The 23,482-nt window shown below is 33.9% G+C and overlaps 1 protein-coding gene across 16 annotated transcripts in view; it reads right to left on the reverse strand.

Moving 5' to 3' along the window:
- Positions 1-4,451: 4,451 nt before the first annotated feature.
- LOC125678344 (fasciclin-2-like) overlaps positions 4,452-23,482 on the reverse strand; it is a 68,782-nt gene continuing 49,751 nt past the window's right edge. For 4 of the 16 annotated variants that reach the window (XM_048916744.2, XM_048916747.2, XM_056155550.1 and 1 more), the window contains 6 exons: positions 17,193-17,249; positions 11,016-11,214; positions 10,864-10,887; positions 8,080-8,127; positions 7,026-7,098; positions 4,452-6,698 (listed from right to left, as the gene is read on the reverse strand). In XM_048916744.2, coding sequence (XP_048772701.2) covers positions 6,528-6,698; positions 7,026-7,098; positions 8,080-8,127; positions 10,864-10,887; positions 11,016-11,214; positions 17,193-17,249 — 572 coding nt within the window. In that variant the 3' untranslated portion in view covers positions 4,452-6,527. Of the gene's footprint in view, positions 6,699-7,025; positions 7,099-8,079; positions 8,128-10,863; positions 10,888-11,015; positions 11,215-17,192; positions 17,250-18,957; positions 21,844-23,482 lie in introns of those variants that run through there. The other 12 variants (XM_056155549.1, XM_048916746.2, XM_056155551.1 and 9 more) reach the window with 4 other exon arrangements.

A 23,482-nucleotide genomic window follows, 5' to 3' on the forward strand; every position in this document is an offset into this window, starting at 1 on the left:
TGATAATGGAATATTGCTACATAAATGTGGGAAGTTGACGATGGAGAAGCTGAAATCATCCCGTTTGTCATACAGTTGAGTTGTCAGTTTGCCGTTAATGTCTACTTTCAATAAAATATCTAAGTATGAAGCAGAAGTGGACGACTCTGTGGTGTCCTTTATTTCGAGCTCACAGGGATATATCAAATCGACATATGAATGAAAGCTATCATTGTTAATAGACAAAACGTCATTGATATACCTAAATGTCAAATTGAAGGCCACAGCGAGAGAATTTTTCTTCTCAAGTAGAAGTTTTTGAATAAATTCTGCTTCATATGAATATAGAAACAGGTCAGCTAACAAAGGAGCACAATTCGTGCCCATGGGAATTCCAACAGACTGTTGGAAGACCTGATCACCAAACACCACGAAGATATTATCAATGAGAGACTCTAGCATATTTGTTATTTCAAGTTCAGAGTACTTGTGCGTGGAATCAGAGTGGTGTTTAACAAAGTAAATTTTTGAATGACTGATCACTAGATATGAATATTTCCGTTTTCCGTTTTAGTTGAAGAAGCAACTGTCTATGATGTCAAAAAGTCTAGTCTTTAATTTATCGTGAGGAATTGTCGTGTATAGTATTGAAAAGTCATAGGATTTAAAGTTATTGATTTGGGAAAAATTCTGCGATTTCAAGTTTACTAAAAGTTCTTTAGATTTTTTTTAGAATCCACATTTGATTAACACCTCTTCTGGCATATGTAGTCGCACAGTAAGATTGAAGTTTCTCCTTCACAGCTGTTAATATTTTCGTGAGGAGCAAGATAGGGGCTTGGTAGAGCACTTACTGGATCCAGCAATGTATCTTTGTTTGTAAGGGTTTTTATGAAGTTGAGGAATTCAGTATAGGTACGGTAACTCATATTCATTCGACACATTGACTGGGATATTAAATGTGTCTAAAACTGAAACATGGTTTTGAAGAATAACATCTTTTGAAAGGGCAGTTGGAGTATAAGTATGATTACCAAAAGTGGAATTAATGCCAAGTTCGTTGAAAATACAGTTGTAATAATGAGCCTTACAAACAAAGACAATGTTGTTACTAGCTTTGTCAGCTGGAACCAAAACATATTGTTCATGTAACATATCTAATTCTTTTATCACTTCTGGTTTACTAAACACAGAAGGATAGATGGTACGTACTTTTGTTTTCATATGTCTAATGCGGGATTTTAATATCCCTCTTATGCTTTTAACCCATTCTGACAATGTATCAAGTTTTTTCTTTATCATATTTAGCCCATCGTCTGGCATAATCTTCGACATAATTCATAATAGAGATGAAGTTCTGTCGCCAATTAAAAGACCGAGGTTCTCTGTATTTAGGACCTTTTAGAATACATGTAAGTGATTTGAGGTCCTCATTTTCAACTATATCAACATCACCAGTAATGACATGTCCAGCTGGACTAATGAAGAACAAGAACACGTTGGTGGATTAAGTATAAGATGGTCTATATCTAGGCACTGCAAAGTTTGTATATAATTAAAAAGTTTGGATGCAATAGTAGAAGTATAGCTGTAGGATATACTGGGTGTAGACTTAAACTTGAAATAAGTTGGAATACACGATTGAACCCTTTTATGACGAAGAATGTTGCTTATGTTGACGGCATCTATTCCTTTGTTTGTAAATTTGACCTTAAGGAACTGACGGCATGATTTGGAAGGAATATCATCCATGGTCTGTGCTGGTTTATAGAGCCTGTGGTAGGCAACATCCATAATCGTAGAGTTCAGTCTATATTCAGGTGTTGAAAATTCAAGTATAGACTAGCCATAGCTTCTTCAAATAACGTCTGTAAAACTCTTAATGGAACAGAGTAAAGTTTTGTACGAATATGATGTGGACCCAATTGTCTGTTGACGTAAGGCAAAGGTGGCAGGGGACAGTTTCTCTGGTTTTGAAACATGTGGATAGGGGGTATACACCAAAGTCAGATTATGACAGACTAATGAAAAATCATATTTCCCTTTTATGTCAATAGTTTTTTTTCATATTAGTGTAGTTAATAAATTATGACCCTAAATTACATGTAATATATAAATACTGGTGCTGGTGCAGAAAACATGCTCTGAACAGGTTCCCCCTTTTTGCTTTGATTTTCCCTCATTTGGGCTAATCCGCACCACCCCTACACCATCACAATACCAAACATGGGATTTAGACACTGCAAAATCAAGAACCCTATCTGCCCTTCTCAAAAATCTACCTCTAATATGGGGCCATCCACCTTCCCTCACAGCTACAGACTTTTTGCTAGACCCTGTATGTTTTCACAGGAATTTCTTCCGCAACTGACCATGTGTCTTAGTTTCGTATTTGCACCCATCTATATGCTAGGAATCATGGTGACACCTACATGTTGTATATCAAAATTTTTATTAAGCACTCAGCTACATTTGACATGCATCCTAAAATTATTGTATACAAATTTACACATGTAATATCACTTCAGATATGGGGTATTTCCATTTTTTTGAAAAAGTTGACAGGGGCCTATAGTGCGAAACTGCCCCCTGCTACCAAAAGGGAATCAGACCAATCTCTACCCAGAGTTGTCATTCCTTGCTCCCACTTACACCTCTGTTAACGTCTCAAAATAAGCAATGTTATTCTACATGTAAATCCACTTCTTTTTTTTTTTACGGCTAATAAAACTAAGAACTATTTTATAAAATATCGGGAAAATGTAGGATAAGCAACTATTTAAAGATTTTTTTTCCATTACTATATATTCTTCATGTACCTATGTATAGGCCTGGTGCAATAGAACTACCCAATATCCACGTTTCAACCCAAATCAATGCTTCTTGTGTCACAAAAAGACTTCGACATCTGCTCAATATTTATTTATTTAAGTGTATTTTTGTAATTGAATTCAAACCATACTTTATTTGAGCATACGTGCCATTTTACAAAAATCTTGTAAAACCCCTGAGACGTTGACAGAGGTGTAAGTGAGTGTAAGGAACGATAACTCTGGGTAGAGATTGGAATCAAACGTGACATCTTTTATACTTGGTCTTTTATATGAACGATGTCCATTACTGCGTTTCCGTCTTTGGGTATAGGGAAAGAGTCCCATCACATTCACGTTATTTCCTTGTGAACTAGTGAAATTTCCCACATTCTATACATTATCATTGCACCCATATGGAAATGCAGTGCCTAGGGTCCTGATCCAGTGATCTCGTTGTCTACGAAAAGGGGTGCTTAATGTTGGATTGTTTGAGTGATGGTAAAATTTTTCTAAAATCTTTACCCTCATGGACAAGATGGAGTGGTCCGGTGCATTAAAATGCTTGTAAAGAAGTTGGTTACCACCATTATTAATTTGAAATCTATGCCTCGATATTCTTTTATTAAGTGAACCCTTGGTTTCTCCCACATAAATTAAGCCACACAGGTTACACTCAATGGCGTAGACAACGTTAGAAGATTTACAAGTCAAATTATCAAAAGTTTTGGTACAGAAACTACGTCCAGTGAGATTACTACTAAATGAATTTCTAGTGATCAGTATATCACAAGTTTTGCAATTTTTTGCAGAACATTTTGAGGTTGAACACATGGGGTCTGAAAAGGAATTATCAAAATTTTTGATTTTCTTATATACATTTATAAATATTTCCTTTGGCATTGGAACTTACAATTCCATCTTGACAAAGATCATGGTCACAGAATTGATAAAGCAGACAAAAACAAAAGTCGAAACGTTGATGGTTCATTTGAGAAAAAAGTAATTAATTTAGAAATTAAAAGTGAAAATAAAACTGTTGCCTTGTTGTTAGTTATTTAACACTACTAAACAAATGCAATAAGTAACACCACTGTTTGATTTATTCGTTTGTATGAATGAAATAGCTAAATTGAATTATCTGCATGATATCGATTATGAATCGAAAAGATACCTCGGATTCGATTCAATTGTAAATTTTCTCCGATTCTCGAACACCAGCTGTAAATGTGGAAAAGTCGTACGTTTTGATATATGCTGTTGATAAATACCTTCGAATGTTGGAGCAGGGGCGGATCCAGGATTTGTCAGAAGGGGAGCGGATAGCGAACGGAAGCGGGGGGGGGGGGGGGTCAATGATTTTGAAGCTATTTAAGTTACTTTTATTGAATATTCTAGTTGTACTTTATGCATAATAAAATTATCAAATGTTGGATTTGTTTATATCATATCAAATCTTATACTGTTGCTGTTGATTTACTTTTTCCCAGAAAATGGGGAGACAAGCCCTCTCTAAATCCACCACTGTGCTGGTGCACCTACTTTCTATTAATTCACAGTGACATACTACCGATTTATTACAGATACTTTCACTCTACTTGTAATCAGACATTGAATAAGTAGTTTCTCATTATCGAGCATATCGAATCAGAATACAAAAAGTCCATGTATGGCACAATTTATTCAGCAAAAATACAAATAAAATGACACCTTCACACGAAATGTAAAAAGATAATATATATTATGCAAAGTTCACCAGTATATGATGCTGCTTTGAGTCATTCATTCCCGTTTGTTGTAACATATTTCCGGACAAGATTCATTCAAACTTTTTATCTTTATAGACCTTTTTCAAAAAATCATTTTCTGACAAAGCCCACCTAGTGAAACTAGATATAACAGAAACCGCACGAAGTTTTTATAGAATAATATCTCATCTGTTCCGAGGTAGAACTTGCTCAGTATGCAACAAATAACTTTTTTTAATACCTGAATTCAAAAAATACCTGAATGTAATATTAACTTCCTTCAAATCTCTATAGACTAATCTAACAATTTGGTAATTTGTGAAATTCAACGTTAAGTAGTAAACATCTAGTAAATAGACAATTTTAATCTAATTACCCAACTGATTATTCCTAAACATGTTCACACTGAGTTTATAAAAGCCAAGTCAGTCTTTATGTTATCAAGTGATTGAGCATTATTCTAAAAACTATAATACTAAAACTTCAAGTTCAAACACAAAGTAACTCTTCACAACATATCCTGGCATGTTTCTTATCATTACGTAATACTCAGTATTGTTTATCGATTCAAGTTTCTTTCATTTTCCGCCAAACTTTTCATCAAACAAAAACTCAACCAATATTGCATATTGACAAAAATAGCAAAAGAGATGACGTAGAATAGTTACAACACACAACTTCAACAGTTTCATTCTCGGAGATTTCTATTACATTGGTATCGACAAATACATGTATATTGAAATCTGCCACAACAATTACAATAATGAAATATTGCTGCAATATTTCTGATGGTAATATAATACTTTTTGTAATAAGAAACTTTAGACGATGAAATTCAGCTGTTTTCAAGAAAATATTTTTGTATACAAACGTATATTCTTACAGTATGTAGTAAAATATAAGCGAGGCATTGTATATAATTATATTTGGTGATCATATATCGCAAAAACTGGAATGAATACGAAATATGATTGCATACATTCACAATACACAATATCTATAGATACACATAACCATGGTAATTTTACAGTATTATACAACAGACTACAGGCAGTAAGAGCGACATATTGCTTCCGGATAAACTAACAATCAATTCTCAAAGCTATCCAAATGTGCAAAGGCCTTTGGTATTCTTTAGAAATCATTGCGCATTTAGAGGACCTTGGAGAGAGACAACATTCTACCATTACCGAATGATAGCTGTAGCACATATATGTGTGATTGGTTGGCATTACAGCCATCTGATGTTACGAGATATATCGGATTTCTATATCCATACAGATCATTCATAGTGTGATTGTGTACAAGTATGAAACATTGCATTCACAACACTGGAGACGTGAAGAGGTAATATGATTCACAACACAGTTTAACTCGCCATTATGATTGAATAGAAAAGCTGACTACAAAAAAAAACAAACCCACATCTCAATACAAATAAATCACTCTTTTTTCCTAAGAACCTTTGGTTCTGGGATTCCCATTACATGTACTAGATTCTCTGAAGAATTACTAGTAAGTACTATCAACGTATGTAATACACTATGTCATGAATATTCTTACAAATACCACTCTTGTATACAACAGGAATCGCACATGTTGCTTACTTCCATCAGAACATACAAAATACATGTACAGATTAAAAAACACCCAAAAACTAAGTAGATATCAATATTGTGGTAACATTGTTTATAAGGTCCCCTGGCAGTACCTGGCGTGACATCAAATTAACCTAAACTCCAATTTATCGCACCTTAAAATTCAATTCAAATGGAATATATAGTTAATTTTTTTAAAAACTGGAATTCATATACAAGCCTGTCTGAACAGTATTTGTCGGTAGAACTTGTATTTTTAAAACATAAAGTAAGATAGTTTTGGACATATACCACATACAGCAGATGACTTTTGGTTGGAGTTTTGTTCATTTCATGGCATGGATTTTGTACAAAGACTTCTGTCTTTGGAGAATAAAACTTGCAATTAATAACTATTTCTCTTCACTCTTTACAGCTGGGATTTCGGGTTTGGATTCTGAGATCGGAGATTTCTCCTCGGGTTTGGATTCTGAGGTCGGAGATTTCTCTTCGGGTTTGGTGTCCTGCGGTGGTTCCTTGTTTGGCGACTCTGGTTGTGGCTTGGCCTCCTCAGCAGTCTCAATCTTTAACAAGTAACAGAGACCACTCCAGATTTATAACCCTCTACTTCCAAATTCAACCATTAGAATAAGCTCTTTGACTGCACATGTAACTAAATGCCCTCATCAAGCCTCTCTTAAAAATCTTACAAAATAGCAAATTGAACTCTCACATGCTATCACATACATTAACAACAATTTTAACTGGTACTGCAATTTTTTCAAGAATATTGTCTCTTTGAAAATTTTAAGGAGTTAACTGTTTATCAGCAGTTCTACATCTCTCTCTCTCTCTCTCTCTCTCTCTCTCTCTCTCTCTCTCTCTCTCTCTCTCAATTCTATTAAACTTACAGTGGGCGTTTTCTCAGCAGCCTTTTCTTTTTCCTCTGGTTCCATTTCCTTAAGTTCCTCCTCTTTTCCATTTCTTAAAGTTTAGAAACAATAAAAACTGCGTTTGGTACACAGGCAATTATCATAATATCGCTCGAGTTCGAATGTACTATTAAAGAGTACTCTGTAATAGTAAATTCAAACCCAACAGATACAACTGCCTGTGTTGTAGTATAATAGCCATATGACATACAAACTGAATAACAGAATTAAATGAATTATCTGATGGTAGGAATGACCCAATAATTTGTAATGAATGGTATAGGATATTTATGTATAATAAACTGCAGTTTTATTGTAAAGTTGTTCAGAGAGAATTTAGAGGCTCTGTGCGGGGTTCGAAATCATGATCTATAGAATGAAAGCCTATCTATTCAACCCACTCAACCAGGCTCCATGACCAAAAACTGAGAATATGCGCGAGTCAAAAATGAGATTTTGTGTTTACCCTTGGCCAGCTAAAATCACACAAATACCTCAATGAAAGTTTGATGCATTTTAAACATCTAATCTCAGCATGCATTTTATTGACTATCTATATTAATACTACATGTATATGGATTAGATGAACTTTGAAATTTGACTTACATGTAAGTCTGTTCTCAGCTTATGGTCATGGAGCCAGGTCTGGAGGTTATTGAACTTTTTTAGTACGTTTTTATACTCAAACTCGAACTATGTGCTCTAAATCGTACTCGTATTCAAAAGTGAAGATTGTAAAACTTATATAAAATCATTTTCATACTCAAATGGAGTGCATGCTCAAGATTTTTCGAGTATGCGTTGGAGTTTGTTCAGAGTTCTACTAAAAAAACATGGCTGAGTTTGAGCACGATAAAAGCTTTATAACCTCCGGGCAAGGTATTATGCATTTCTCGCTTACGGCCTTTTGAAATATGTTATTCAACTTTACTCTTTCATACCCAATTTGGGCGGGAGTTTAATAAGAATTGGTATTATGGATGGAGTCTTTAGTGCATTGTTGTTAGCGACCTAAATACCCCCGTGTACTTACTGGCCCTCTTCTTCTGCTTTGTCATTTAGAAGTGGCTTGGTGTTTTCCCTAGAAATATAACGATATAATATATAACAAATATAATCTGATATAACAAAGTATATTATTATATACATACATGTAGAGAAGGGTTAAAAGATATGCTATTGTCTCTTACTGGTTTTTAACCTAGTTGACATGGCTTAAAGCATGGTTACCTGGCAAATTGGGATGCAATCATTTATCAATTTCAAAATTAACAGACACCATCCGCGTGTATATCATATCATAACCCGAATACATTCATTCAATTCTTAGTAAGTAGGACCTCCGTGGCCGAGTGGTTAGAGCATCGCGCTCAAAATCACACGGTCTCTCACCTCTGTCGGTGCGGGTTCGAATCCCGCTCGCGCCGGTAAGTGAGAAAGTTTCCCAGTTTACTTTCGGAAGGTCGGTGGTATCTTCCCAGGTACATTGTATCTGGGTTCTCTCTTCCACCAATAAAAATTGGGCGCCACCAGAAAACTGAAAAATTGTTGGGTGTGGCGGAAAACACCAATCAATCAATCATTAGTAGGTAGGATGACGTGTTGACAGCATTCGCCAGAAACTATATGTGAAATTAATTTGAAATACGAAGGACTAGTTTTGAGTATCTATGTTAAACCTATATGTATATAAAGAACCAGCCTCGCCTTTTGACTCTTTTCCCAGTATTTTAACTATGATCCAATTTCAAATCTAACGATAAAGTCATGATATGACATTAATATGTTGTCATTTGAAAACCATGCAAAGGCTGAATAGAATATTAATAAACATTGAAATCACGCATAAGAGGCCGATACACCACAAGCCTCACGATTCATGCATTTGTCAACTCATGAACGTGCTGAAGTTGTAAACAACAATGTATGAATACAGAACTACTTGATAGATACGTAAAACTTGTACGGTACCAATTTTGATGCACCAGATGTGCGTTTCGACAAATAATGTCTCTTCAGTGATGCTCAACCGAAATGTTTGAAATCCGAAATAACAATGAAGTTTCAGAGCTATTATAGGGGAAAACAGTGTGCCAGAAACGTGGAGTCAAATTCGTCTAAGGATATAGTACGTCTATTTCTACAGCCAGGAATTCCAAGAAACTCATACCATACTAAACGTCGATGCTTAGATATACAAATATGTTACTAAATAAGGAGCTGTAATGTAAAACTTATACGGTACCAATTTTGATGCACCAGATGCGCATTTCGACAAATAATGTCTTTTCAGTGATGCTCAGGCCGACATGTTGGAAATCCGAAATAACAATAAACTTATAAGAAAAGGAAAAATGGCGTACTATAATGTAGATTTGGGTATTCGCCAACTATGATTTCTGGGAATAGCGTTAGGGTACAAATATCAAATCTTCCTAGAATCGTGTGCAGAAATTGTGAAGGTGTGTATAATATAGAATTATAAAATTCTGAAGAGGTAAGTACATGTTTTATTGACCTGATGAGAGTATATTAATCAAGGATAGAATTCGAGGTATACTCTCAACAAGTGAACAATAATATGAATTCATTGAGATAGAAATCCTAAAATTGTTTTATCAAATTTAACCTTACACTTTCAAAGTACAGGGTTATATACACACTGTGAGTATAATGCCTATGATTAGCCGGTTGTTGTCATGTGATTCTGTTATACAATGCTTATGAATTACTAAAAACATAAATCCCATAGAACAGATTCCTTTATAAATGTTCTATTTTTAGTATAGTAAGGTTTATAGGCGTTTATATATTACCATTAAAATGTATGCAGTATTAATGAGTCGAAATATCATAAGAATATACCTAAAAGACATTATTTTATGAAAAAATTATAATTTATCAATATTTCTTTTTCGTTTTTTGCTAATAGTATTTTGACATACTATCACGATCTCTGATCTCAGAAACACACTTTAGTTTTGTTAGTTTAGTAAGAGGCAGGCAGAAAGTAAGCACACGCACGGAAGAAGTCGACAAATTTAGGCCAGAAAAACTAACAAAGGACTGAAAAATTGTGATTAGAAGGTTAAATGAAGTCTTCATTCGGGTATAAATGGGAAATTCTCAAAGAAACATTAACCGCAATCTGGATGTGTCGATATACGGCACAAATGTACCATGGATTGGTATATGTAACCCGCAAATCTTCATAGAACAGAAGATGAGTTTCTATTGTAAGCTTCACATTTTCTCTTTAAAAATCTGTTCAACACTTGCTCCACTGAAATTCTTACGTTCCAAGAGCTATAACTCGACTTAAAGTATAGGTCAATATTAAGATGACTTCAACTCTTCAGTATAAAACTATATACAATTATACACATGTACATGTATTAGCTTAACATCTACAATCACATATCCAGAGAACTATGAAGAATCTAGAACAGGGGCAATAACACTACCGATAGTAAGTCATTAATCCGAGCAAAATTATAGACATATACGGGTACATGTAAGTACCTTATATATGTGTACAACAAGGTTCAGCTCAGTATCCACGACCACAATGAGGTGAAATATGGAACACTGTTATTGAAAGGTTCAACGGACACTGAGAGCTGGTCATTCATAAACTTTATCTGCTTATCTACATGTACGTTGTATGTGCAACAATATACTACAATCGAAACACGCCAACGAAGAGGGACGGGTCGTAAATCAAGACAAAAAAAAAACACCGTATGTCTGGCCATCTTATAGCGAGGTCATAAAAAAAATAATATTTTCGGCAATCACACCATGCAAATTGGCTTACTCTTTTTGAGACTTTTTGCCTTTACTGTTTGAAAAATATAAACATGTATTCGTTAAAGATCAACATTCTTTCCCAAATACCTAGAAATGTCATCATGAAATTTTTATCATTTCAATACATTTGAATAGCCTGTATATTAAACAAAATCGTACTCATCCCCTCCTTTTTCGGCATCCTTCATTCCACTCCCAGCTCCAGCAGCTGATCCGCCACTCAATTTTCCTTTCAGACACATAATAACGCCACATTGTCTCTTGTAGTAACACGTTACGTCAACGACGATGAAGAGAACGATCAATACAATGATGATGATAGCAATGATCACACCAAGAGGTAGACCATCTTTCGCTTCTGTGTGAAAGTAATACAAAATGACAATATGTTTTCCTCTGGTTTGAGGAACCAGGCAATTTTCATCACTGGACTGAGACGGGTGCAAAACTATTCTTAATTTCAAAAAGTCTATAACAAAAATATGCATATGCTTCTCCTTTGCATGAAAAAGACCCCACGCGAATACACTGTAAGACTGTTTGTTTTGGGTGTTTGTTTCTTTGTATTCTGTCACTTGGATAATTTTTCCCTCCTATTGAAAAAAAGATAAATTTATTATCGCTTTAATCAATTTGACATGTTACTGTAGACATAGAAATTATGTCGTTAAAAATTTGTTAAATCCTATATCAAATTTCAGGTTCATTACATTATGAGGACCAAAATGATGTACCATCCAACAATAATAGTTCCATTTTAAATAATCCAAATAAAATGAACAGTTTGCATCGACTCTACCCCAACCACAGGCAATTGCATCGCTTGGGGTCGAATTCACTATATAAAGAGTACTCTTTATATAGTAAATTCGACCCCAAGCGATGCAATTGCCTGTGACCCCAACGATGAATATTTCCTGGTCCCTAACATAATACAATATTTGTCTTATAGAAACGCGTCAACGACTTGTTTACCAAGGAAATCAACACTTTGCATTAAATAATATTTATCATAGATAATTATTTTTCAACAAAATATAAAGACAATTTCATGCTTTGTACCACAAAAAAGAAACAGAAAATAATGCAGTTTTGATATTCAAAATATGTAACAAATAAAAATATACCACAGACGTCATGCAAATATCTTCTACACTACCATGAAGTACAAAAAGGCTGAAAAACAAAAATCACACACAATATCAAGCATACATACACTGTATATAAAATGATATATGGGGAAAAGGCGTGAGTCATACTGTCTAACTATGCCCCTTTTCACATTTAATCTCAAAAACTAAAATACACTTTAAATATCTCAGCCATCAATTACATATATAAATTCATATCAAAAAGTTTGATAGATTTTAATTTCCTAAAATTTTGTTTGTTGAAAATGCATTTTAAATCATGAGGAGTATATCTATCTGAATGAGAACATTTGTAAAACTTTGTAAGTCAAGTAAGAACAATTCTTTGTCAATATTTTCTAGCATTTATAATTTTCATTGATCATTTCTAATTATTTTCATTTACCAATGTTTTATTCAGTAATAAACCTATGTTGTTTCTTTGTAACTTCTTTCTCAATTCGTGAAAACAAAACAAAACAAAAACCATTTGATAAGCAAGTGTCGACTTGACATAAAAACCTGCGTAACAAATACAAGAGACCTATGGATCTTAACCATGTTAACAATCACTTATGTGGACGTAGAACATGAATTGTTGTGTGTAAATTGTGGCAAGTGTGCAACTCGAATACTTTAAGAACTGGTTGTCCTTAAGGTAAACAAGGATGTTTAACCCTAGCCATAAGCATCCCTTGTGCCAAAAATTCTGAATCACTAAGACGTGACAATAAATGCATTTCTTTTTCTTAATATTTAGTATTTGATAATAATTATTTTGACCTTGGTTCAATGCGATGACACATTGTACGGTTATAAGCAACATATGCACAAAGTATGAGCTAGATGAAAGGCGAATGTAACGAACAATGATCAATCTCGTAACTCCTATAAGCAATACAAAATAGAGAGCTGGGCAAGCACGGACCCTAGATATACCAGAGGTGGTATCAGGTGCCCAAGAGGAGTAAGCATCCCCTGTCGACCGGTCACACCCGCCGTGAGCCCTATATCTTGATCAAGAGGAGTAATCATCCCCTGTCGACCCGTCACACCCGCCGTGAGCCCTATATCTTGATGCAGGTAAACGGAGTTATCCGTAGTCAAAATCAGTGTGCCAAGAACGGCCTAACAATCGGCATGAAACACCTCAGACAGCATTTGACCCGATGATAGGTTGTATTAGCAATCTAGATCGTTATAACGACCATAGAATTTGCGAAATACTGATTTTAAGCTAGACTGTTGGAACCCCTGCACCATCAACTTGTTTGCCAGTAGCCTGCTTTGATTTAAAAACTGACCATACGCAGAACAAGCTCTTCCATATCGAATCAGTTGAGAGATTAAACACTATATGCAGGTGATAAGGGAATATTGCTACATAAATATGGGAAGTTGACGATGGAGAAGCTGAAATCATCCCGTTTGTCATAAAGTTGAGTTGTTAGTTTGCCGTTTTTATCTACTTTCAATAAAATATCTAAGTATGAAGCAGAGGTGGACGACTATGTGGTGTCTTTTATTTCGAGTTCACTGGGATATATTGCATCGACATATGAATGAAAATTATTATTGTAAATAGATATTACATCGTCCATATATCTAAATGTCGAATTGAATGCCAAAGCAAGAGATTTTTTCTTCTCACGTAAAAGTTTTTGAATAAATTCTGCTTCATAGGAATATAAAAACAGGTCAGCTAACAAAGGAGCACAATTCGTGCCCATGGGGATTCCAACAGACTGTTGGAAGATCTGATCACCAAAGACCACGAAGATATTGTCAATGAGGAATTCCAGCATATTTTTTATTTCAAATTCAGAGCACTTGTGCGTGTACTCAGAGTGGCGTTTAACAAAGTAATTTTTTTTGGCTGAGTGATCACTAAATAGGAATATTTGCGTTTTCCATTTTTGTTGAAGAAGCAACTGTCTATGACGTCAAAAAGTCTAGTCTTTAATTCATCGTGAGGAATTGTCGTGTAAAGAGTTGAAAAGTCATACGTTTTGATGTTGTTGATTTAAAAAACGTTTTGTGACTTCACGTTTACTAAAAGTTCTTTAGAATTCTTTAGAATTCACATTTGATTTACACCACTTCTGGAATATGTAGCCGCACAGTACGTTTGAAGTTTCTCCTTCACAGCTGTTAATATTTTCGTGAGGAGCAAAGATAGGGGCTTGGTAGAACATTTACTGGATCCAGCAATGTATCTTTGTAAGGGTTTTTATGAAGTTTAAGAATCCAGTATAAGTACGGTAACTCATATTCATCCGACCTATTGACTGGGATATTAAATGTGTCTAAAACTGAAGCATGGTTTTGAAGAATTGCGTCTTTTGAAAGGGCGGTTAGAGTATAAGTACTATTACCAAATGTGGAAGTAATGCCAAGGTCGTTTAAAATACAGGTGTAATAATGAGCCTTACAAACAAAGACAATGTTGTTACTAGCTTTGTCAGCTGGAACCAAAATATATTCCTCATGTAACCTATCTAACAGAAGGATAGATGGTACGTACTTTTATTTTCATACGTCTAATGCGGGATTTTATTATTCCTCTTATACTTTTAATCCATTCTGACAATGTATCAAGTTTTTCTTTTTCATATTTAACCCATCGTCTGGCATAATCCTCGACAGAATTGAAAATAGAAATGAAGTTTTGTCGCCAATTGAAAGACCGAGGTTCTCTGTATTTAGGACCTTTTAGAATAAGTGATTTCAGGTCCTCATTTTCAACTATATCAACATCACCAGTAATGACATGCCAGCTGGACTATAGTTGAAAGAAGATGAAGAACAAGAACACGTTGGTGGATTACGTATAAGATGGTCTATATCTAGGCACTGCAAAGTTTGTTTATAATTGAAAAGTTTGGATGCAATAGTAGAAATATATTTGTAGGAAATACTGGGGGTAAACTTGAACTGAAATAAGTTGGAATACACGGCTGAACTTTTTTATGACGAAGAATGTTGCCTGCATCCATTCCTTTGTTTGTAAATTTGACCTTAAGGAACTGGCAGCACGATTTGGAAGGAATATCATCCATGACCCGTGGTGGTAAAATAGAAATGAAAAATTATACAATACAAAGTGAAAAGATCAAATATTGCAATGATTGACATGCCATAAAGATGTAAACTGCTTACATGTATTATCATGTTTATACAGCGTGTAAAATTGGAACGTAGGGAATAACGTAAGATACACTTTAGTAATTCAAAAAATAAATGATTTGTTACTTTAAGGCTCTTGTGTATCAGTATAGCACTCTACCCCCCCCCCCCCCCCTCCCACACACACACTTCTCAAGCTGCGAGACGACTACGTGTACTGGTCAGTCTTGTCTGGTAGATAAGAAATATAAAAACGCATGTATCTATTACTTAATAACTGTGAAATCGTGTTTTCCACTGACATTTTGTCGTTATGAAAACTTTGTATGTTTATTTTGAAATTAACACTATTGTCTGTTGTCCTCATTTACTTCCAGTCATGTATATATGTAAATAAATTATTGTACGTCATGAATCATTCCATGGTTTTGAGAGGATAAACTGAACTGAATCAGTGGCCACTTGAAGCGAATGCACTGTCGATCCTGGCACTTTCAAGTATGGGCATTACATGAGTTAGGACAAACTCTGGAAATATTTGTTATAATTGAATGGCAGAGTTAAATTATTCATGAAAGATTAAATTGATTGACATTTCAAAATATTACTCCCATGTTTCTAGTATTTCGCGTGACTCAGTTTCCAAAAGTCTGTCAAATAATTTATTATATTGATCCAAGTTGGTTATGAAAGCTGCCTGGAAAAGAGTTTCCCAAACGCTGCGGAACCCTAACTCAGCACGGGAATTTCAATCTTAATTTGCTAATCAATGTAAATACAAAATTTACAACAGGTTGTCATGTTCTAAATTGTGTACTAATATCTTCAACCGGTGTATTTAAAAATCACAGTACTATCGTTACTAATATTTACTAAACTTGCACAAACAATAGTGCTACATATACATGAACACGGTAATTTACAAAAAGCGCCTAACAAATTAACAATACAAAAACATTTTCATCCAATAATTTATCAAAATCTTTTAACAATTTCCATGTGTAAATTGTTATTTAATTTCAATTAAAAAAAATTAACATACTTTAGTACATTGTCGTCAAATCAACGTTATAGAATGTGCAACACGTGTATTAATCGATACATTTCATACGTGGCGATTCTGGAAGTATGCGTACTCAATCTCTACCCAGAGTTATCGTTCCTTACACTAACTCAACGTCTCGAGGGTTTTCCAAGATTTTTGCAAAACGGTAAAAATGCTCAAATAAAATATGGTTTCGACTTCAGTTGCAAAAATATACGTAAAGATATCAATATTGAGCAGATGTCAAGTCTTTCTGTGACAAGATAAGCATTGGAATTATGTTGAATAGCGGATTTTGTGAGATTATGCATTATAATGTAAAATAGAAACTTTAAGAAGTTGCTTACCCTACATTTTCCTCATATTTCATAAACTACTTCATAGTTTTATTTGTATTTTAAAATGAATACACTGAAAATGGGACTGCCTTTTGAAAAAGCTAATAGTCAGTCTTTGACACACTATTATGTACTTTTACATACACTGTAACACCACATGTTTAATTTACGAGCCCGGATTTTCAAAACGACCTTGGAGACAGTTGACCTTGCGCCCAATGTTTAGCTCTAAAAACTTAATAACCAAGATATTTTTTGGCCAATATGGTGAAAATTATCTTTCTTTTCTGTTGTTTGTATCGGTAGGCGAATTTCATTTAATTAAGTTCGTAAAACCATCATCAGAAGTGTTAATACTGAATAGTTACAGATCAGCAATAACGGGATCACTAAGCAGGGAAAAGATGAAACAATAAACACTGCATGGACATGCTGAAGGATGGTGTAAATAGAACCCCCACCAGAAGTGTGCATCAAGAAATCGTTTACATGCTTCTGTTGTGACTTGATCCAGCGGCGGCATAATAGTGATATTTTCTTAATCATGAATTTGTCCTATTGAGAACGAAGCACCTGGATAAGCCTACGTACAACAGGGGGGAATTAGCAACCATATACCATGACGCTTTCATTCAAACTATAGGCAAGCAGTTTTGCTTCGCATGCTCGCAACATTGCAACAAATGTGGATGGCTACCTCCTGCAGAACGTTTTTCGACTCCCGTAATAGATACTGTAGTTTGTGTGGGTTTATCTAGAATAATAATTCACTCTGCTGATGTACATAACATGAAAGCTTTGAAACAATTAAAACAAAACTAGATCTAACATTTAGTAAACAACAAAAATACCATCTACTCTACAGTGAACATTTCGTATTAAAACAGAACACATTACGTTCAATATATGAAACGAAGACTGTTAGATGTATGATGAAATTGTACTATAAGACATATAGGAGGCTTGGTACTACTCCTTTAACCGATCAGGGACGTCGAACACGATACGGCGATTTATATTCCAAGAATATGAATAAATACCGAAGAGTACCGAGTTAACGAAGCGAATAACGAAGACTGTCTGTGAGCTACGTCTCTACATCATGGCAACAGACATTAGCTTTTGTTCTTCATGATTATAAATCTTGTTTCATTATGCTGGTACACAGTGTAGTGTATGATAAATGTACAACATGTAGATCAAAAACAGAAACACAGAATTCTGATCATGGTGGGATGTTTCAAAATCAGTAAACGAAACAACTTTCATCTCGGACAATCCTTTATGATTACTGTAATTATCATTTAATCACTTTGGAATTGGTAATAATTCTGCTTGGGAATTAACCATTTAAAAAACTTCAATTAAGCCTTATAGGTCTAGATGAAAGTGTCTGTTCAGCTGCTGTATTTGGTACTGTAAAGCTACCGGCATATAGTACTGTTAATAGTTCAGAATATTTGTACATCCAGCCCACAAACAAAAATAAAGCACCTAGTGGTGGCGATTTGTTTTTAAATACATGGAATGTGTTTACCACCTTCGGTTGTCCTTGTAGAGTTGGGAAGTGCTTCAGTCTAGTTTCAATTTCTACAGAGACAGCCCTGGCATTCTGTTCTAGTTGTAGTGCCTTAGCAGACCTTGTACTTACAAAGACACCATCCACTTATGGAGAAAGTATTTCAATCAAATTTGCACTTAATTTCACAAGTGCTGCTTCACTGTTTATGTGTCACCATCATAACATGTGGAACAAGTTTCCCCAAACATTCTGTCTTGCAAGGATACATATTATTTTACCTCTTTCATTTTGTAGGTGACCTTATACTCAAATGAAAAGCATGACAAAGTCATTGCTTCAGTTACTTTCTTGCCTATAGTTCATGCTGATTTAGTCCAATGACTGATTCATATCCCTCAATTTTATAATATACTTTCCAGATGAAGCTACACAAATTGTAATAACTATGTTAAACATAATAAAGTGAATTTATTACATTTTGCATTATCCTATTTTCCACTAAGAGCAATGTGAAGTTATGGAATGTGCGTTATATTTTGTGTTGAGATAATGTGCAACACAATAACACCAAATTTAGTAATTTGATAAAACCAATGAAATATATATTTAGCAATATGAAAAAGTTTCAGATATAATTAACAATTATCTATATAAATAAAACCAAAGACGTAAACATTTTTGTGTTATTACATTTTGCGTTGATCACCATGCAAATTATAACAACTTTGAAATGAATGCACTTCATTTTGTGATGCTATTACATTTTGCATCGCTACATGAGCATATCTGATAATTTTTCACCAACACATTCCTTCATATTGAGATACGGAAGGTGTACATCGGTACAAGTCAAACTTGAAGACACTCATTGTTTGTGTCCAGTCTTTGTCAGCAGTCCAATGTCACGCCATCTCTTATAAAAACCACATGCTACAATATCATGATTTTCTAAATCATCATTGTTTTATTAAAACATGAATGCAAAAAATCAGTAATGGTAACAAATGTATAATCATGTAGCACATTTACACAGTATATCCAAATATTTCTATTGTAATACACTTCACAACATTCTTACTGAGCATAATCATCTACCAAACAATTACTGATTTTTGAAAAATCTCCACTTCTTGTCCTTATTTAAATTTTAACTATAAATTTGAACTGATAGTTAATATTTATTTTTTTCAAAATCATGCTATCAATTTAGCCTCTCCGGTAATGTGGAATACAGTATGAGTATAAAATTTACCAATCTCTGCCCACCTTCAGATAATCACAAGTAATGCAAGATCAAAAATCAATCTTTGGAAAAACTTTCATTATCATACATTATATATAGTGGCTACACAAACTAGAATATGTTTTGCTACAATGCATACATGTACCTACAATTCACAACACTGCTATTCATCCATGTAATGATTACAACAAACTCTATCTACACACGTTGATTTCACTCTCGACTCCGAGAAAAAAGAAAGCTGAAACACTACCCTTATAGTGAAAATATACACATAGAAAACAATTAAAAATACTTTGCTTATATAAAAGAGAAAATGTAATAGCAACTGCAACATAGAAAACCAAGAGAAGCTCTCAGAAAAAGATTTGAATTCTTAAAAAAAAATCCAAACATCATAAGCACCAATATCATTGTAGCTATTTCACAACAAAAGCAAAATAACTATCTCACACAGTGGATAAAAAAAAACATTCAGAAAAATAAGATACAAAACTACTTAAGTATGAAAAAAGCCCTCTCCGGCTATGACTAAATCAAACACCTTTGGAATAATCTTGCCCGATTTCTATTCCTAGCTGTAGCACTTGACCACATATCTGGTTTCCTTTCTTGTATCAAATACAATCACTACATCTTAATTTGGAATGTCTTATCAGCCTGTTCAAATGGCTGACATCACTATATACACCTCATTCAGTCTAAACATTTTGACTATCCTCATTATACTTGTGATTAGCAACTGCCAATCCCCATCCATTGATCAATGTAAATTTTAGCTACAAACTTTGATATGTAACTCACTGAAAAGCTTGTACATTTTTCTAGAGCTATTTACTAAATCACTTTTTTTAATTTTCTTAATATCACACATTTCCTACTTTTGTTTTCATACACCTGCAAACAAACATACAAAGCTGTTTACACAAATACACTATATGTACACGCATCAATCACTGTTTAAAACTTTTTAGTAGAACACATGCTTTATGCTCCAAAAATACAAATGATCACTCTAGCTTTCTCAACTCCCTTGTTATTTTCACCTTCTTGCTCCCTATTTTGAATGATGGCAGCTGATGACACCTAATATTTTCATCATTCAACTCTTATTACGCAATGCATGTATACTGTAATAAATCACAGTGCAACTTGTCTATTAATCTAAACTAATGCAATCCAAAATTTTGTAACATCAACAAGTATATTCTGCCATCAGCCTAGCCTCTGTCTGTGCCTGTCAATTCATTGGCACCAACTGTATCCAAGTATAGACAACAGCATACCTATACCTCCTATCTATGTGTACTAACTACTACATGTTCATGTTGTCAGCTTCTTTATATCTTGTTAGCTTGTTATGGCCTGTATGTATTATTTGGGGAAATATCATTCATGTATATTGCACATTACTTTCAAATGTACTAATGACTTTTTATGATACTTTAAATGATGAATGAAAAGAAAGTTTAATGACACATACACAGTACGACACACATGCACATAGAAACAATATATAACATAATTATGCATTTGCAATGTACATAGTCTGCAGTTATTCAAAAACACGCATTCACATGAATATACCATGCAAAATACACCAAAAGTCTTTCATTCCATAGCATATCAAAGAAATCAAATACTGGATATTAAACCAGCACAGATGATCGTATCCTTAATTCAAAAGTTTAATTAATAATTGTTTTGTATAACATGCTAAGCACAATAACTAGCTTACAAATTTAGAAAGATCTTACATGAGTTTCTGTTGACTTTATGCTTATTTCATAAAACTCCATTCATGCAACACCTGTTTAAGCCTACTAAGAAAGTCAAATATCGATCCATCTCTATTTACACAGATCATTACCAAACCCGTAAAAATACTCTATATTATACAAATGTAATAAATCTATAAAGATTGCTAAGTTGAACACTATTATTACTTATAAACATGATAATGTGCTTTGTGGTCAACATTCTACTTCTACAAACAATAAGAAAACATTACAACTATACATGTGTACAAGAAAAAAAATAATTATATAAATTGGCATTAGAGCATGTTGTTAGATCCTATAACAAAGATCCTAAATGGATTTCTTGACTTTCGAGTTTTATCTCAAATATACTCGTGACATTTTGATCAACTTGCACTTGATGCCATTGTACATAAAATGTGAGTATTCCATATTGTGCTAAGATTGCAGTCAAGCTCTAGTCTCCGATACACATTTCATGCAGACTAGACCCTCTTTTACTTTGATGGCAAACCATGCATCCTGGTGTCAAATTGCATATTATTTCTGAATTAGTTATGCAACATATTGGATATACACTTCTAAATTTTTTCACAGTTCACCGGTAAATTTCTCTCTGGTGTAATTTATGAAATTTCAGTACATTGGTTTTCTTAATCACTAGGTTCCTAGTTATATCTTTTTTTCACTGCACTTGTATGCTGCATTGTGCCTTAGAAAAATGCCAGCATGCATACAGTTAGCAGCCCAAAGAATACACCAGGCTGGTTATTTTGGCATAGGGAAGCAGAATTTCTCCCTCCAACATAGCCAGATGAAGGAGCTGAAAAGCAAAATAAAAGGAATTTAATGACTCACTACACATACACAAAAGGCTTTTATAAAACATCTAAAGGGAAATAAGCAAAATAAAAATCTGTGTTGCCAAATTGTTACAGGTAATTGGCAACACAAATTTTTAACCATGGTGCACAAGTTTCTGTTCTTTTCTCCAATTGTTTTGATGTTAGAAACTTTGTATGGGTCTTGTTCCCTGCTCACTGCCTTAAACCACCCAAATTAAGATTCAAACTAGGGAAACCAAGTTATGCCTCAAATTGTAAAAACTTCACACTTCCTAGCATTTCTTCTGAATATGCATTGTCAAGCAACACAAAAGAGTTTGAAATTTAAAATAAAACAGATGCAAGGATGTTTTTCTTTGCTACAAACTATATTCATGGAACCACTACAATAAGAAACAGTTTCTTGTGTTTTCTTTTAAATCGTGTTCAAACCCCAAATTTCCAACATCATACTTGTGGGAATAACAAAATATCATGCACAACAGAAAAGTGAAAGACATGCAGCTGATTAGAAAGTTCAATGCACAACAAATACTAGTAGACTTCAGAAACTGGAAAGACATATGGTACCTTAATAGATAAGTTCATGGCTGTGTTCATTCAACCTAGTTCCAGTTTCATAGGCTTTAATTAAAATTTGAGGAAATAATGGTATGTACTTCGTTGATTTTAGAAATTATTATAATTTTGGATTGTTCGTCTTGGTGGTTAATCTAGAATTAAGCTAAGTATTAATGTACAGAAAACTGCATAAATGTGCATATCATATTGAAGTGTAAATTTTCAATTCCATTCTATAGTTGATCCATGTACAGGTATCAACAAACCTTTTCAAGCAATCAGAAACAGTGTCAATTTAACAAAAATTGGATGATCTGTATTTTATGTATATTTATATAAAGGCGGTGGTAAACTGCCTAGGTATCCACTGCGTTTACTATATCTGCAGAACACAAAGTTGAAACTCAAAGGCTGGATCATACCATCTTAGCACTGCGCATGTCTACAGACCTATAAGAATGGTTTGAAATCTACTACATGTAGTCTAATGTTTTAATAAATCTAGTTGATTTAGGCATTTTACTTTTAATAAAAAATTACTTTTTGGACGGAAAATTGCAATAATATTGGATGTTGCTAATTACGTTCAACATATTTCATGAACAAGTAATCACATTGCATATTTCCACATATATCTGCATGCAAGATTTATTGAAGAAAAATAAACATTTTCATGCATGTCAATGCTTTGAAATCATATGGTCAGATGCTTTGAAATCATATGGTCAGAGAAGAAATTCTTTAGAGAAAGAAATACAAGTACATTGTATCAGAATCTTCTGAAACTTGATTAGATATACATGTATTACAATGAAAACCAAGGAAATCATTCGCCAAAAATTATGTTTTAATCATATACTGCATAATTACCAATTCAATAAACATGTTCACACACATATATATACACAATTCAGTATTTCCAAAAACTTATAAACTATTTCAAAATTGAAGTTGATGACCCGAGTAGAACTATGTGATGTAAATAATTTGTATGTTATATATCTTCATCTTACACGGCTTGATGCAACCGTTGACTACAAAAACTAGACTGTTTAA

Source organism: Ostrea edulis, chromosome 2, assembly GCF_947568905.1.
Source record: "Ostrea edulis chromosome 2, xbOstEdul1.1, whole genome shotgun sequence".
Classification (NCBI taxonomy): domain Eukaryota; kingdom Metazoa; phylum Mollusca; class Bivalvia; order Ostreida; family Ostreidae; genus Ostrea; species Ostrea edulis.